Genomic DNA, 14,999 nt, shown 5'->3' on the forward strand with positions numbered 1-14,999 from the left:
TCCAACCCGGCTTGCTGTTCTGACCTGCCAATTTGGGATCACCTCTTCACCTAATGTGATTGGCCCAATTCCAAGTTCAGTTCTGCTCAACGTAATGTTGCCTTAACTTCAACACTGCGCCTACACCTTTCTCCTGATTGGGTTGAACGCACACTCCAAGGCAATAAAATGATAAAAAAAATGACAAGCTGGTTGATTAACAGCAGCAGTAGCTGCAAGGGTGGGGGGGAAGGAGAGATGCTTTAGAGACCTTCTTCACCATGAAATGGAGGAATAAGACTTACCAGCATGAGCTTTGAGTAGGTGAGTTTTCAGGCGGCTGTTATAGGAGGACTTGAAAGGGCAGAGTTTGCAGCGGAATGGTTTATGATGTCCATGGTGGGCTTGCATATGGCGATCCAAACTTTGTCAAGGGAGAAGCGGCAATGAGAAGCAAAAGGAAAGAAGGGGAAATTGTGAATCATTTTTTCAGCTGAAAACTGGATGGCACTTGAATGCAAGACTTCTTTGACTTAACACTGGCAGAAAGAAGCGTGGCGGAGAAATCTGCGTAAGATACAAGCCAACAAAAACCAAACTGGGTTGTATCTGGTTCATCTTTTGCACCCAATGATTATGGCAAGTAGGCGAAACAATTGATAAAGCCAAGGATATAAAATCATAAGGGGTGGGGGGGAAAGCTTGCTTTGAAGATGACTTAGCAGGATAATGTCAGGACTAATAAAGGAGAAAACCAAAATATAGCTACCAGATCCTCTTAGCTTGCTCTAAAAACTCAGAAACAACCTGGGGTTTTTTCTAACGTTCAATTGAAATTCACCCTCCTGTAAACAAACTCATTCAATCTATAAATACTTCTTTCCAAGCCTGCAACTCAAATAATATTGAAACAAATGTCAGTTTCAAACTTGCGCTGCAAACCGAAAAGTTGAACATGTGTCTGGGAAAACAAATAGGTAGAATTTTGAAATGCTGAAAAACAGCAATTTTCCCCATCCTTTTATATCCAGTCCAAATGTGCCTGCAGTGTGTTCATATGAGGAAAAGAGGAAGTTGAGTCTCCATAGCTAATCTCTATGCAAATACGCAGTAACTTCAAGAGTTTTTCCCTTTTTATCTGACTGGCCATTGTTCATTCATTTTAATATTTATCAGTCGAAATAAGAATATTCAGCAGGTGGTTGAGAAGTTCCTGCTCTCTGCCACGAGAAAAGGGTACCTGTGCCTATTTGTGCAAGGGAGCACATTTTCTTAGCAGAGACGCAGTCACAATGCTTACCACTAAAGAGCACATTTCCTAATGCAAGCAAATAAAGATATCCATGGTGAAATTATTGCTACCAGAGCAGAACCAGCCTGCAAAAAATTGATAAATCTGCCTTTGCTGGACTAGATTACAATAAATTCAGTTGAGCGTCTTGCTTCCAACAGCAGCAAGTCAGACATGTTTCCTGCATGGCCACCCAGCCTTTCTGGCCCAATCCTTCCACAGGCAACCCACATGACAGATTCCCCCCTCCCTCCCAGCCCTGCTATTTTGCCTAATAGGCTATACTGGTTGGTCGTTTCCCAGCAAACCATCTCTTTCCTTTCCGCATCCCTCCCTCCCATTTGTTCACACTATAAGGCCTGCCCCCCAGGCAACCGAAGAAAAATCAGCTGCAGAGGGTTGGGTCCACTGTCCCTGATTTCACCGAGTTCCCTGCCCCATCAGGGTGCCACCCCCCAGGCCAACAGAAGCCAAATCCTACTAGGGTGCGAGAAAGGGATTCCCATCTGTCAATCGGAAATAAAGAAACGACACGCAGGCCAATTGCAAAACCTTTACTGAGCAGCTTTTAGGATGGTTGATCCCGGAAAGGAAAGACACATAGAGGGGTGGGGGTTGCCAACCAGTCGCCCCAGCAGGGCTCCTGTGCCTTGAGCAGTAGCTTGGTGGACAGCAGGCACCAGCTCCAGGTGAGGGACACCTTCACCTGTTCCTTAACGGTTTGCCGTGGAGCCACAGGTGTTTCTGTTCCTCCACGAGGGAACAGGTGGAAGCATCCTGGACCCTGCTCCTGGTCACGTCCCCTTCTGCACAGAACGCTGTGTGGGATAAATCCTGCGCTTGCGGGAAGCAGCCTGTAGAAAAGCAGGAGACACAAGAGAATTCAGAGCTGTAGTCACACACTTACACAAATCTACTGGATGCATGGCAGGTGTTAGTAAAGAAGCGATAGGGAAGGAGGAGCGGTGCCACAACCTGGCTGTTGAGCCAGCGCTTCTTCCAAAGTCTCATCCCTTCACTGAAAGGCAGGTTGCAGAGACTTTATTACCCCCTGGGGGTTTGCAGTGAAACACGGCTGTTTCGCTCTATGCACCAAAGGAAAAAGTGCTGACATATGTTTGGTCAGCAGTAGCAAGGCTTGGAACGGGGTGCCCAGCCCAAAAATAATACCTGCGTGTAGGGATAATGGCCTCTCGTGCATGTGTGAGACACTCCTCCCCACTGCACCATTGAGGCAGTGGCAAATAGGTTGGGGGAATCATGGGAGACAGCAGGTATGTGTCCATCACCCTTCCCTTGCTTACCTGGGTTGAGTGCTCTGTCCTGCCGCTCTCATTGTGTTGAGTGAGTCTTCTTGATGTGTCTGGGGTCCCAAGGTAAGATACCTGCTAAAGAGTTCTAGGCACAGAAGCGTTAGCAGTGTCAAGTCCCCATGTGTATTCTGAACAGTTTTGTGTGAAGTGTCCTTTCTTTATAATTTCCCATTGCCAGAACCTTGTGAGCTCTAAGGGTGCATGGCGAGTGCTAGAGAGTTATACCTCATGCCATGGATCTCATCATCTGAGTTTTGGTCTCCCTGAGTGGGGTTGTACATACTGGGTATTGGTGTGCTGTAATTGGGTGCTGGGTCCCGCAGTACACTATGCTCTGTTGTGGTGACCTAGAAGGGACAGTTTTCCAGAGATTGAAAGAAGATAGAAGTCCCTACCAGAGAAGAATGGCTGATGAAGTTGATGGACTATGTCAAAATGGGTAAAATGACCAGAAGAACCAGAAAGCAGGAAGACCAAAATTTTAATAAAGAATAGGCAAAAATTATAACTTATGTTAAAGACCATTGTAAATAGTTAAAATCGACTGGAATATCACTTGTAGTTTAATGGTGAGTTTTTAATATACAGTAATGGAGATTTGGATCATCATAAAAGATGCAGGAGGAAATGATTAATAATGAATAAAGCCCTAAACGGCCTCGGTCCAGTATACCTGAAGGAGTGTCTCCACCCCCATTGTTCTGCCCAGACACTGAGGTCCAGTGCCGAGGGCCTTCTGGTGGTTCCCTCACTGCGAGAAGCCATTTTACAGGGAACCAGGCAGAGGGCCTTCTTGGTGGTGGCACCCGCCCTGTGGAACGCCCTCCCACCAGATGTCAAAGAGAAGAACAACTACCAGACTTTTAGAAGACATCTGAAGGCAGGCCTGTTTAGGGAAGCTTTTAATGTTTAACGGACCACTGTATTTTAATACTCTATTGGAGGCCACCCAGAGTGGCTGGGGAAGCCCAGCCAGATGGGCGGGGTATAAATAATAAATTCTATTCTATTCTATTCTATTCTATTCTATTCTATTCTATTCTATTCTGTTCTGTTCTGTTCTGTTCTGTTCTATTCTAATGAGACCCACAAAGGGTAGGATGGAAGTCCAGGAGATGCCTTGGAATCTTGTTTTTATGATTTATGTTCAATATACGGTTGTGAAATTTGAACCTGAAAAACCAAATAAATAAAACTTTTTCTAAAAAAGAAGGGGCAGTTGTCAATGTATTTTCCCCACCTCCCGTCCCATTGAAATTTTGTGCACCGTGTCTGGGAATGGTGTTGCATTGCCAACAGGACTGTGGCCATGAACTGAAGCAGTATAGATGTGGACTAACCGTGTGCTCCTTCCCTGTGCTCCCTACATCCCACCCGTGACTCCCATCTCCCAGTTCAGCTATTCCTTTGGCGTATCTTCACACTGGTGAAATGGCTCTGCCAGTGGAGTCTGCACCAGCTTATCCAGGGTGTTTTGCCAGCACAGCAGGGCTGCCACAGGAGCCTACGGTTCCCCAGTTGCTATATCTTCAGTACAGGATTGCACCCTGCACCATCTATTTGATATCGTGTAGATTATACTGGAATGTTTTAGTCTTGTAGCCTCTTAAATTCCTATTGCGAAAGTAACATGCAAGTTTCTCTAGGTGTGTGTGTTGCTGTTTTTTTTCCAGGGATTGTCTGTTATTTGATAAACCAATTTGAAACTTGGAAGAAATGGTTTTCTCATCCCAGAATCGATACATCATAAGGATTACATCATAAGCTCTGCATTTCACATTTATTGTTATTTAACAAGACGGGGGGGGGGGGGGAGCTGAAATTGATCAGAATTCAGAGTCCTAATTTGTAGTATCTCATCAACTGCTTGAAAACAATATAAAGAAAATGTATAGCTTACAAAAACATAAAAGGGCTAATGTACAGCTTGGGAAAGTGTATTAATTTAATCACTATAGGGTAACGGCTTCAATTTATTGCATCAAAATATTAAAGATTCAGTAAGTTCACCATACAGTGGTGCCCCGCAAGACGAATGCCTCGCAAGACGGAAAACTCGCTAGACGAAAGGGTTTTCCGTTTTTTGAGCTGCTTCGCAAGACGAATTTCCCTATGGGCTTGCTTTGCAAGACGAAAACGTCTTGCAAGTTTGTTTCCTTTTTCTTAACACCGTTAATACAGTTGCGACTTGACTTCAAGGAGCAACTCATAGAACGCGGTGTACATAGTAGCCTTTTTTGAGGTTTTTAAAGACTTTGGTGATTTTTGAAGCTTTTCCAAAACTTCTTTTGCAGCCATTTGGTAAGTTAAGCTTTTAAAACTTTTTTGTTTTGTTTTTTTTAAATGATATTTATTGGAAAAAAGGTTTTTTTAAAAAAAAATTAAAAAAAATTCACACACACAAAGAAAAAACAAGACAGAAAAATAAAAATAAAAAATAAAACCATCATTCTCAGATCCCCCACTTTCAATACCTTCTTTCTTTGACCTCCTCCTCCTCCCTTTTCTTGTATCCTGATTAATAATAATCGCAGCAAATCCTTTCCTTAATTCATAATATTCTGTCATTACATTACCTTAATTCTATTTTCATCTTATCATATAGAAGCCTTAAAGTTTAAAGCTTAAATCTTATTTTTCCCAACTTCTCCTAACCATAACATTCTTACCTAATTCTTTAGACATTTTTACAAGAGCCAAGTAATTTCATTTCAACATTTTTCTAACATTCATTAATTTTATAGAACAATCTTAATTATATATAAAAAAAGAGAAAAACAATCCAATCTTCACCCAGCGTCCCTTCCTCCTGGTCCCGGGCTTTGTCAGTCCTTTTTAACCTATTAATCTAGCACATTAACCTGGTAACCTTATATCCGAGGCCCTCAAGTCTCTTCCATGTCCCTTCCGCAGCTCTTCTTCATATTTTCCTTTCATTCTCGGGAACTCCAGCTTGGTAATGTTTTGGACCCTTTTCAACAAATCAGCCCCTTTTCCATAGACCAGACTGGACTCCATATGGTATTTAAAAACATGTTCCAGATTCCCTCCAAAATTGAGAGCCCCCACAGCTCCAGACATCAGACGGCCCATTGCCAGACTCGAGAAGTCCAAATCTCCCTGTAAAGGGGGGTCAATCCAGCCCCCCATTTCCAAACCTAACCAAACTTTATCTTTCCAAGTCTGGTTTTTTCCAAGTTCATTTGTCAACTCCAAAAATTTATGTTCCTGCTGGGCCGCTGCTCCCTCCGTCTCTGGCGCCCAAGATTCAGCAACATCCTCTTCTTTCAGTTGTTCTGTCATGGCACACTCCTGTTTTAGTTCCTGGGTGGGCTCCATATAATTTCCCACTACCTGTTCAAGGGTTCTGGCCGCATTAGTCATTAAATCCGTCTTCTGGCTTAACTGATCCAATAGGGCATTTATTTTACAGAAAGCACCCAACAGTGCTTCTGAAGACATTGTCCTGCAAGGTCACAAATCCTTTCCCACGGTTGTAATCTGAGACAGCTGCAAGCTCCCAGGAATTAGTTACAATTTCACAATCCCCCTCTAGGGGGAAAGCTTCTAGTTGTTCTTTCTTTTGATAACAATAGCAACAAAGTTTCTTTTTTGTGATATTTTGTCCATATTTGTTCTTTTAAAATGCGAAAGGAAACAATGGAATCACTATGTTTCTCTTCTCTTAACTATCTGTCAGAGACATTTGTTTCTGGTCAATGAGCTTCAAACGTCAATTCTGACACCCCGCTCCAGGATCAGGACGGTGGAAAATTACTTTGCTTTAAACTCACTTCTGCAGGTTTAAACAGCCCAAAAAAGATCCCCCTTCTTCTCCTGCTGCCAAAGGGGGGTTCAGCGATTTTAAATGATGAAAGCCAATCCTTTAAAAGTGATTTTCAAAGCTCTAGTTTACGTTGTCTTTGCTTTGTTCTGGCTACAAGGAAACGGAAGGCTGACTTCCTGTTTAGACCTTCCCGTTTCAGTACCAAATTAGGGTAAATTTTAAGTCCAAATTCCTTTCTATTTCGCCAGTTCTTAATTCAAGTCCAATTATTCAGTGTTTCAGTACTCACGGGTGGTTATTTTAGATGCCAAATTGTCCCAGGAAAAAGGCAGCGCTCTCCGGTAACGGCTATATGGCTTCGCTCCGCAGAAAAAGCAATTGACTCACAGCACCGCGCCACTTCCCCCTCGTCACTTCGGAGCCCGTTAGTGGGTTCCTTTGCGGGTTGGGGGGGCGCTAAGGGTGCCTGCCGAGTCCCACGGTCACAGGCTTCATCCGCCTGTGATTTCCAGAAGGGTCCCCACTTCGCCATAGCGGAAAAGACCCGTTTAATGCGGAGCTGGTCCCTCCAATTCAGAGGGAGTCCGCCATTACCGATGGCGCCACCCCGGAAGTCAAGCTTTTAAAACTTTTGGGGGGGGTTGGATTTTGGGTTGGAGTGTTTGGAATTCAAGGACTTGGTGTTGGGGAGGGGTTTGCAAGAATCTGGAAGCTTGTTTTTTTTCTGCATTTTTATGATTTTCTGTGACCATTGGGCCACTGCTGTTTTTTAAAAAAAATTCTGGGTTTGAATTTTGAAATGCTCTTTACAGTATGTGTGACTTTAAAGAGCACTTAATAAACTCTTGTTGTACCAAATTTGGCTTTGTTTGGACTTTTTTTGACCATAGGAACGCATTAATTGATTTTCAATGCATTCCTATGGGATTTCGTGCTTCGCAAGACGAAAAATTCGCTAGACGAAAAAATTCGCGGAACGAATTAATTTCGTCTTGCAAGGCACCACTGTACTAAGAAGGTGAACTGTGAGTGATGTTCTGAGAATACTGTGAATGTTATTTCCAACACAGGAAGATGCTCTCTACATGCCAGTGTGAAGGCCATCCTAAAAAATTTTTTTGCAAGACTTTTAAAGAAAAAGAATTTTAAAAATCCTTGTGCTCTGAAGGTTGGAAGGTGGGGGAAATGTTAAGGTTCAGTGTCTTAAAACACATTTGTGTGTGTGTGAGAGAGAGAGAGAGAGAGAGGACTAATACAATTTTATCCCTGTCCATCTGTAAATGCAGCCCCCTAGTGGTTCCATGTTTCTGTTCAGAAGAGAGATTCCTATCTTTCCACCCAGGAGAGAAGCCAGGATGGACTTGACAGAATTGTAAGCAAGTGTGAAGAGGTTCAGAGGGAGAAAATCCATTAATAAATAAGCAGTGCAGAGAAGGACTAGGGAAAGAGAGAGAGAGGAAAAACCCAGCCCTCCAGCATTTCACTTATTAAAATAGGGTCGCTTGTATTATTTTAAATTACCCACATTCTTGTATCAAAAGCCACTGACTGAGCACATACATGCAAATAATATAAACAGAACCTAGCAATCTACTTTTATTTTAAAGAATGGGTCTGGTTTTCTCTGCTTTTGTTATCATTTGCAACTCACACACATTTACCAGCATTTAGTATTTGGGTCAGCAGTCGCAATGAATGGGTGGGAAGGAGGCAGTTCACTGGCACTTGGGGTCATTTAAATACTTTTTATAAATAAATATAACTGCTAAATCAATTCATCAGCCTGCTGTCCATACCATTAGACTCAACAATTCAGCGCTCCCCCCGCCCAGGGGGTATTGAAGGATACGTAGTACCAGCACCTCTCTTTTTTGTTGTTAAAAAGTGTGGCACTTAATGTAACAACTTCATAATGAGTACTGGCACCTATTTTTCTAGAAAAAAGGCACTGCTCACATTATCTAGCATCTTGCATCTAGTTTATATGAGGAGCACAAACTGGAAAGGTAGATATCTCTCGAAGGTGTTCTACATTTCAAATATGTAAATGTTGTACTTCCTAATTTTAAATAATACATTTTCAATTAAAAATATTAACTCCTTGCATTTCTCTACAAATTTACTGTATTTTTTGCTCTATAAGACTTACTTTTTCCCTCCTAAAAAGTAAGGGGAAATGTGTGTGCGTCTTACGGAGCGAATGCAGGCTGCGCAGCTATCCCAGAAGCCAGAACAGCAAGAGGGATTGCTGCTTTCACTGCGCAGCGATCCCTCTTGCTGTTCTGGCTTCTGAGATTCAGAATATTTTTTTTCTTGTTTTCCTCCTCCAAAAACTAGGTGCGTCTTGTGGTCTGGTGCGTCTTATAGAGCGAAAAATACGGTATTCAAAAGTGAATTTCTCCTAAATATTAAGTGCCTGATGATACTTTAGCGAACTTTCCTCTTCTGTCGGCATGGTGAGTAAGACTCTACTTAATATTTCCACCACAACCCCTTGGACACATGAGACCTCAGGGTTAATTTTAGACATATATTACAGATACCAAATGCTAGAAAAGCCTACATTTTCCTAATTCCACCCCTCAAAGGCAAGGGTCTCTTTTTTTTGGGTGGAGGGGGGAGTTTCCCATACTTTTAGAGTGTATTTTTATTCAAAGAAAATTATTTCCATATGCAGCGTTGTGTGACAAAAGTCCTAGGCTGGTTCAGAGCCACTGATTGAATACAGCAGGAGTGGGGAAACTTTGGGGGCCGATTCCCACTGGGGAACGTGGTTAAGAGCTGCATACCAGTGGTGGGCCGGCACGCGGGTGGCGCTGTGGGTTAAACCACAGAGCCTGGGACTTGCCGATCAGAAGGTAGGCGGTTCGAATCCCCGCGACGGGGTGAGCTCCCGTTGCTCGGTCCCTGCTCCTGCCAACCTAGCAGTTCAAAAGGACGAAGTGCAAGTAGATAAATAGGTACCGCTCCAGCGGGAAGCTAAACGGCGTTTCCGTGCGCTGTTCTGGTTCGCCAGAAGCGGCTTAGTCATGCTGGCCACATGACCTGGAAGCTGTCTGTGGACAAACGCCGGCTCCCTCGGCCAATAAAGCGAGATGAGCACTGCAACCCCAGAGTCAGCCACGACTGGACCTAATGGTCAGGGGTCCCTTTACCTTTACCAGTGGTGGGCAAAGCCAATGGCAAAGTGTGCAAGGATGCCCCCTTTGTCTTCCCTTCATCCATATTCATTCTCTCTCTCTCTCTCTCTCTCTCTCTCTCTCTCTCTCACACACACACACACACACACACAGAGCCCCCCCCCCAACAAACAGCATCTCTCTGCAATTTCCATCTCTGCTCACTCCCAGCCAACCTACTTTGCTTCTACACACCTCAATCCTCTTTAGATGACACAGGCAGACAATTTCACAGAGGTGAATCTGTCAACTTGATCCAGAGCTGATTCAGCTCTTTATCCCAGTGATCGGGAAACTCCAGAAAGACAAAGGAAGAAGTGGGTAAAGAATTGCACTGCCCTACTTTCTTCCTCAACTTGATGGGACTTTTCAAGGCTGAAATAGACATCCAGGCTGCTATTCCTCAGTCTAGAAAAGTCCACGCAGGTGAGGCAGGAAGTGGAGACTTTTGGGGGAACCATTGAGGACTTCCCAGAAAGTTGCTTGTGGGCTGTGGATTGGCCCGCAAGTGGAATACCAGGAAAGGAACAGGGAACCAGGCAGAGGGCCTTCTTGGTAGTGGCGCCCTCCCTATGGAACGCCCTCCCACCAGATGTCAAAGAGTACAACAACTACCAGACTTTTAGAAGACATCTGAAGGCAGCCTGTTTAGGGAAGCTTTTAATGTTTGGTGTATTACAGTATCTTAATATTTTTTTGGAAGCCGCCCAGAGTGGCTGGGGAAGCCCAGCCAGATGGGCGGGGTATCAATAATAAATTATTATTATATTATTATAAATTATTAAAGGAGGATGGAAACCCGTTCACCTGCTGTAAAACAAGTGTCGGTCTTTTCCACCAGTAGTTCCACCAGAGTTCCTTCAAGGAAAGGTGAAGATCATTCTGTTCTGGTTGCTACTAGCATCTAACATCCCCAATCCCAAGCAAGCCTACTCAGACCTAACTCCTGCTCTGTTCAATGAGGTTTACTCCCTAATACATGTGTTTAGGATTGCAGCTTAAATACGGCTTCTTCTACTTCACTGTCCAGGCCTCTGCACCGGGCACACAATGAAATGATGGTAGTACAGTGGTACCTCGGGTTAAGAACTTAATTCGTTCTGGAGGTCTGTTCTTAACCTGAAACTGTTCTTAACCTGAAGCACCGCTTTAGCTAATGGGGCCTCCTGCTGCCGCTGCACCACCGCTGCACGATTTCTGTTCTCACCCCGAAGCAAAGTTCTTAACCAAAGGTACTATTTCTGGGTTAGCGGAGTCTGTAACCTGAAACGTATGTAACCTGAAGTGTATCTAACTCGAGGTACCACTGTATTCTGAGAGCAATAAGGAAGGCATGAATCCAGTTGCCTGCTTTTAAAGAGATCCAGCACTGACAACTCAATGGTGACACTGTGTGCAAACAGAGTAGAGCGGGGAGAGGCTCAGACTGGGGCGATGTGGTTGGGGAGAGGCAAAGGCATCTACTTCAAAGAGATAAATAACTCCCCCACATCCTCTCTTGTTCCCATCATGGACATTTTTGCAGTGAGTGATTTATCCTGTAAAGAATGGCAAAAAGTAGAGGCCCAAACATCTGTACTGTCAGTTCAATGCATGAATCTCTACAGTTACAACGTGCGCCCCTTTCCCGCCAAAGCACACATTTTTGTGTTAAGAACAGGTAGATCGAGAGGGCAAAAAAGGGGGAAGGGAATTGTTCACAGATGCAAAATCTCATTCCCCAAATCATAGCAACAATAAGTTTGCAATGAAGCCAACAGCTAACAGACCACAACCCAACATCATGGGTTTAAGTGTCCCTCAAACTCTGGGCTAGAGTTTGGGGGCACGACTTGTGTTGTCTTCAGTTTGTGTACCCTGGAACAGTGATTCATAGAGTCATAGAATTGTAGAGCTGGAAGGGACCAAGAAGGGTCATCTAATCCAATCCCCTGCAATTCAGGAATCTTTTTGCCCAGTGTGGCGCTCAAACTCACAGCCCTGAGATTAAGAGTCTCGTGCTTCACCAATTTAGCAATCCCAGCAATTACTGTTAAATTTGCAGCGTGCCCCAACTCGAAGGGCCTATTTGAAAATAATTCATTTATTTATATACATTTGCCTGCTGAAAGCAAACACAGCTCTTGGGTCACGTTCTCTCAGATGTGATACACATTTGTGAGACAACCAATCGTATTCTTTATTATTCTTTGAGGCAAGGTGCGCAGCGCACTGACTCAGGTGTGTGACAGACTTGCTCCCTAGAATGGATCCTCAGTGGGGCCAATCTTTGAAAATCATAAATGAATAGGGGGATGTTGGTTTTAATTGAGACTGAAATTTGCTTTGCAGGTTTGATATACCATTTATGTAATTATACAACTGGAAATTAAGATAAGTAAGAGGGAAAACAAAGAATTTGGAGAAATAAAATGAGATGCAAGAAATTATGGGGGAGAAAATTGGAGTTCAGGACAGGGGTGGGGTGGGGAGTCTATATTGTATTCTTGGGAAAGTATTGAATATATGAATTATTGTGATTGTAAAATTTAAAAAATCTGAAAAATTGTGTTTGTGTTTGTGAATATGTGTGTGTGTGTGTAATATATATAGAGAGAGAGATTGAAATTTGCAATAGGATGTTGAGAATCTGGTGTGCATCTGATTTCTGTCCTACATTTTGAAGTATATATCTCCCTGAAGATAAAGTCTGGAGACTTAAAACAATTTGTCACAATTCCTACATGCTTAACTGGCAGGCCACAATGAAAAACTAGCTATTCTGAGTTGGCAATGCCCATCCAACATCAGTGCATCAAGAAAACAATACGTGCTTTTGTGTGGATATAGAATCCCGCCTTTTAGCACGCAGGCAAGTGCTAACTGAACGGTGAGCAGAAGAAATGGTAAAACAATATAGACTTACTTGTGCCTGAAAGCAGAGACAAAGGAGCAATACTGGCAGCTGTACTTGTCTTCGCGAGTAAACATGGCCAATGCCAAGTGACTCCTCTCGTGCGATCGTAGACCCTGCATAGACATCAAAACCCGGTCACACTGGCTGCAGTGGTAGCCACCAGGCCTGGTTTCATCTTCCAGTGATGGTCCAGATTCAGCTTCTGCAAGTTCCACAGTGGAAACACTGCCAGGGTCTTTGGGTCCCTCAACACCCTCCAAGAAAGCTGCATTTGAAGGATCTTCAGCTTCCTGCTAAAAGACACACATCCCCCCCAAAGCCATCAATTCTCTCTCCCTTCTGCCCTATGGTTTACTATTAAATCTATGGAAGTCTATGGTTTTCCTCTAATAGCAGAACCTCTACAACCCCAGCTATGAGCAGGCTCTCAAAAATAAAATAAAATAAAGAATAATAAAAATATCACTGAAATCACAAATGAAAAAGGCGTCTCTAAAAACTGTGTTTCCCAAACTTGGGTCTCCGGCTGGTTTTTTTGGACTACAACTCCCATCATCCCTAGCTAGCAGGAGAAGTGTTCAGGGATGATGGGACTTGTAGTTCAAAAACAGCTGGGGACCCAAAGCTTGGGAAACACTGCTCTAAAGAAACAAGCATCCTGACTGCATTGGTGGCTGACAGTGCTGCTGGAGCACATCGTTTTCCAAGACTGCCAAGAATTATTATTTTTTCGTAGCAGCTCACTCTGTCAGATGGAAACAACGCGAATTCTAAGGAAATGCCAACCTTCCTTATAAAATGCTTGCTCTCCTTCTTTCAGCTTACTGGTGTAACTCTGGCACAAAACTGTACAGCTCATGCTCCATTTTTAAAAAAATGAGAATGGCCTAAATGTTTTCCCCCCTCCTCATTTGCTTCAAATGCAGCTATGTATTGTCAACTACTAGCCTATGAAGAGCTTTCCAAGATAAAGTAACGTAATTTATTTTGTTGCGTAATATTTGAAAGGCCACCTCCTTCCCTACAGCAGACAGACCCTCTCTGGTGTTCAGAGTGGCAGCTCTTACTTGCAAGTAAAGAAGAATAGTCGCAGGAAGCCCATCTGCTCTGCTTCATGAATTCTTATGATATAGCTCACACAAGCAGTCTAAGTGAATGATCTTCTGTAAATGGAAGCTATGCACCAGGTTGTAACTACTCTGGTGGATTGATTGATTGATTAATTATTGCTACTGCTATTATCTTGGATTACTAAAATAATCCAATTCTGCAGCAAAAAAAATGCATACAGTGGTACCTTGATTCTCGAACTTAATCCGTTCCGGGAGTCCATTCAACTCCCAAAGCCGTTCAAAAAATAAGGCGCAGCTTCCGATTGGCTGCAGGAGCTTCCTGCACTCAAGAGGAAGCCGCGTCGGACGTTCGGCTTCTGAAAAACTTTCGCAAACCCGAAGACTTACTTCCGAGTTTGCAGCGTTCGGGAGCCAATTTGTTTGACAGCTAAGCCATTCGGGAACCAAGGTACCACTGTACTGTGCAAAAGCTATGCAAACTGAGCAAAGAAGTATGGTTTCTTTTAATTGTTTAATAAATCTGCTTCTGCTTGCTGAAGAGCTTTAGGAGGCACTGATGGTTTGCCCCAGAACACCGGAAACCTTATGCCATCAACTCCTCTGGCTCCTGAAAGTTCATCCGGCATTGCTATATGTGAAGATCCACAGGTGATCGCCTCAGGCGAACAGCTAATAGGACTAGGCCTTTAAGAAGGCCCAAACCCACCTCTATAGGAGCAGGGATACACTTCAGTCAAGCCATCCAAGAGAGCAGTGGGGCAGGGGACAGCTGCTGCCACCTAACACTAATGAAGAGCAGTGTGGCACTCCTGAGCTTAAATAGCCTAGAGCAGTGGTGGCCAAACTCGGCCCTCCAGGACTACAACTCCCATCATCCCTAGCTAACAGAACCGGTGGTCAGGGATGATGGGAATTGTAGTCCCAAAACACCTGGAGGGCCAAGTTTGACCATGCCTGGCCTAGAGGCAACAGTCAAAGGCTTGGAGGTGCAGGGAGAGAGAGGAGATTGGCTAGCAAGCCAAGGCTGGTCTAAGGGACAATTGGCTCTTAGCTGCCCCCCTGCCAGCAGGGATGTACATGTGGTCTGAGAAGGGGCTTCCCCTGTCACCCGGCCCTTGGGGAAGCTGGGGGACTATGGTGGCTGCCGTGGGAGAAGACCCCAGAAAAGAGCATGGAAAGTGCTGAAGACCTTGAGAAGGAATTATTATTATTCTGGCATTGTGTGGGCAAGATGTGGACCTGTATTGCCTGGGGAAAGGAAAGAAAGCCTGGAACAAGGGCTAAAGCCTCCGTAAAGCTGGAGACTCTACACTCTTGTCAATCCTACTGATAACTGGAGCTCACAATGGAGCCCATTTCCCTGTGGTTCAAGCCGGATTCCCCCGCATTAGGGTTAACCTGTGCATTTTCAAGCATAGCTTCATTCCTAACAGGGACCAGAAAGCCGCTTTAAAAAAAGGGAAAGGGAAACTGATTTTCAA

The 14,999-nt window shown here is 44.0% G+C and overlaps 1 protein-coding gene and 1 long non-coding RNA gene across 11 annotated transcripts in view; both read right to left on the reverse strand.

Moving 5' to 3' along the window:
* The window catches only part of ZNF462 (zinc finger protein 462), a 148,515-nt gene that overhangs the window by 56,371 nt on the left and 77,145 nt on the right, over positions 1 to 14,999 (reverse strand). For 5 of the 10 annotated variants that reach the window (XM_083592607.1, XM_083592603.1, XM_083592599.1 and 2 more), the window contains 2 exons: positions 12,455 to 12,738; positions 285 to 403 (listed from right to left, as the gene is read on the reverse strand). In XM_083592607.1, coding sequence (XP_083448733.1) covers positions 285 to 403; positions 12,455 to 12,738 — 403 coding nt within the window. The remainder of the gene's footprint in view (positions 1 to 284; positions 404 to 12,454; positions 12,739 to 14,999) is intronic. The other 5 variants (XM_083592605.1, XM_083592600.1, XM_083592606.1 and 2 more) reach the window with 2 other exon arrangements.
* Positions 1,631 to 3,451, reverse strand: LOC310753089. The gene is made up of 3 exons (XR_014543169.1): positions 3,373 to 3,451; positions 2,575 to 3,316; positions 1,631 to 2,124 (listed from the first exon to the last, which is right to left on the reverse strand). It is a non-coding gene; the product is annotated as an uncharacterized lncRNA (long non-coding RNA).

This window comes from Podarcis filfolensis (genome assembly GCF_964270895.1).
Source record: "Podarcis filfolensis genome assembly, chromosome: 17".
NCBI lineage: Eukaryota > Metazoa > Chordata > Lepidosauria > Squamata > Lacertidae > Podarcis > Podarcis filfolensis.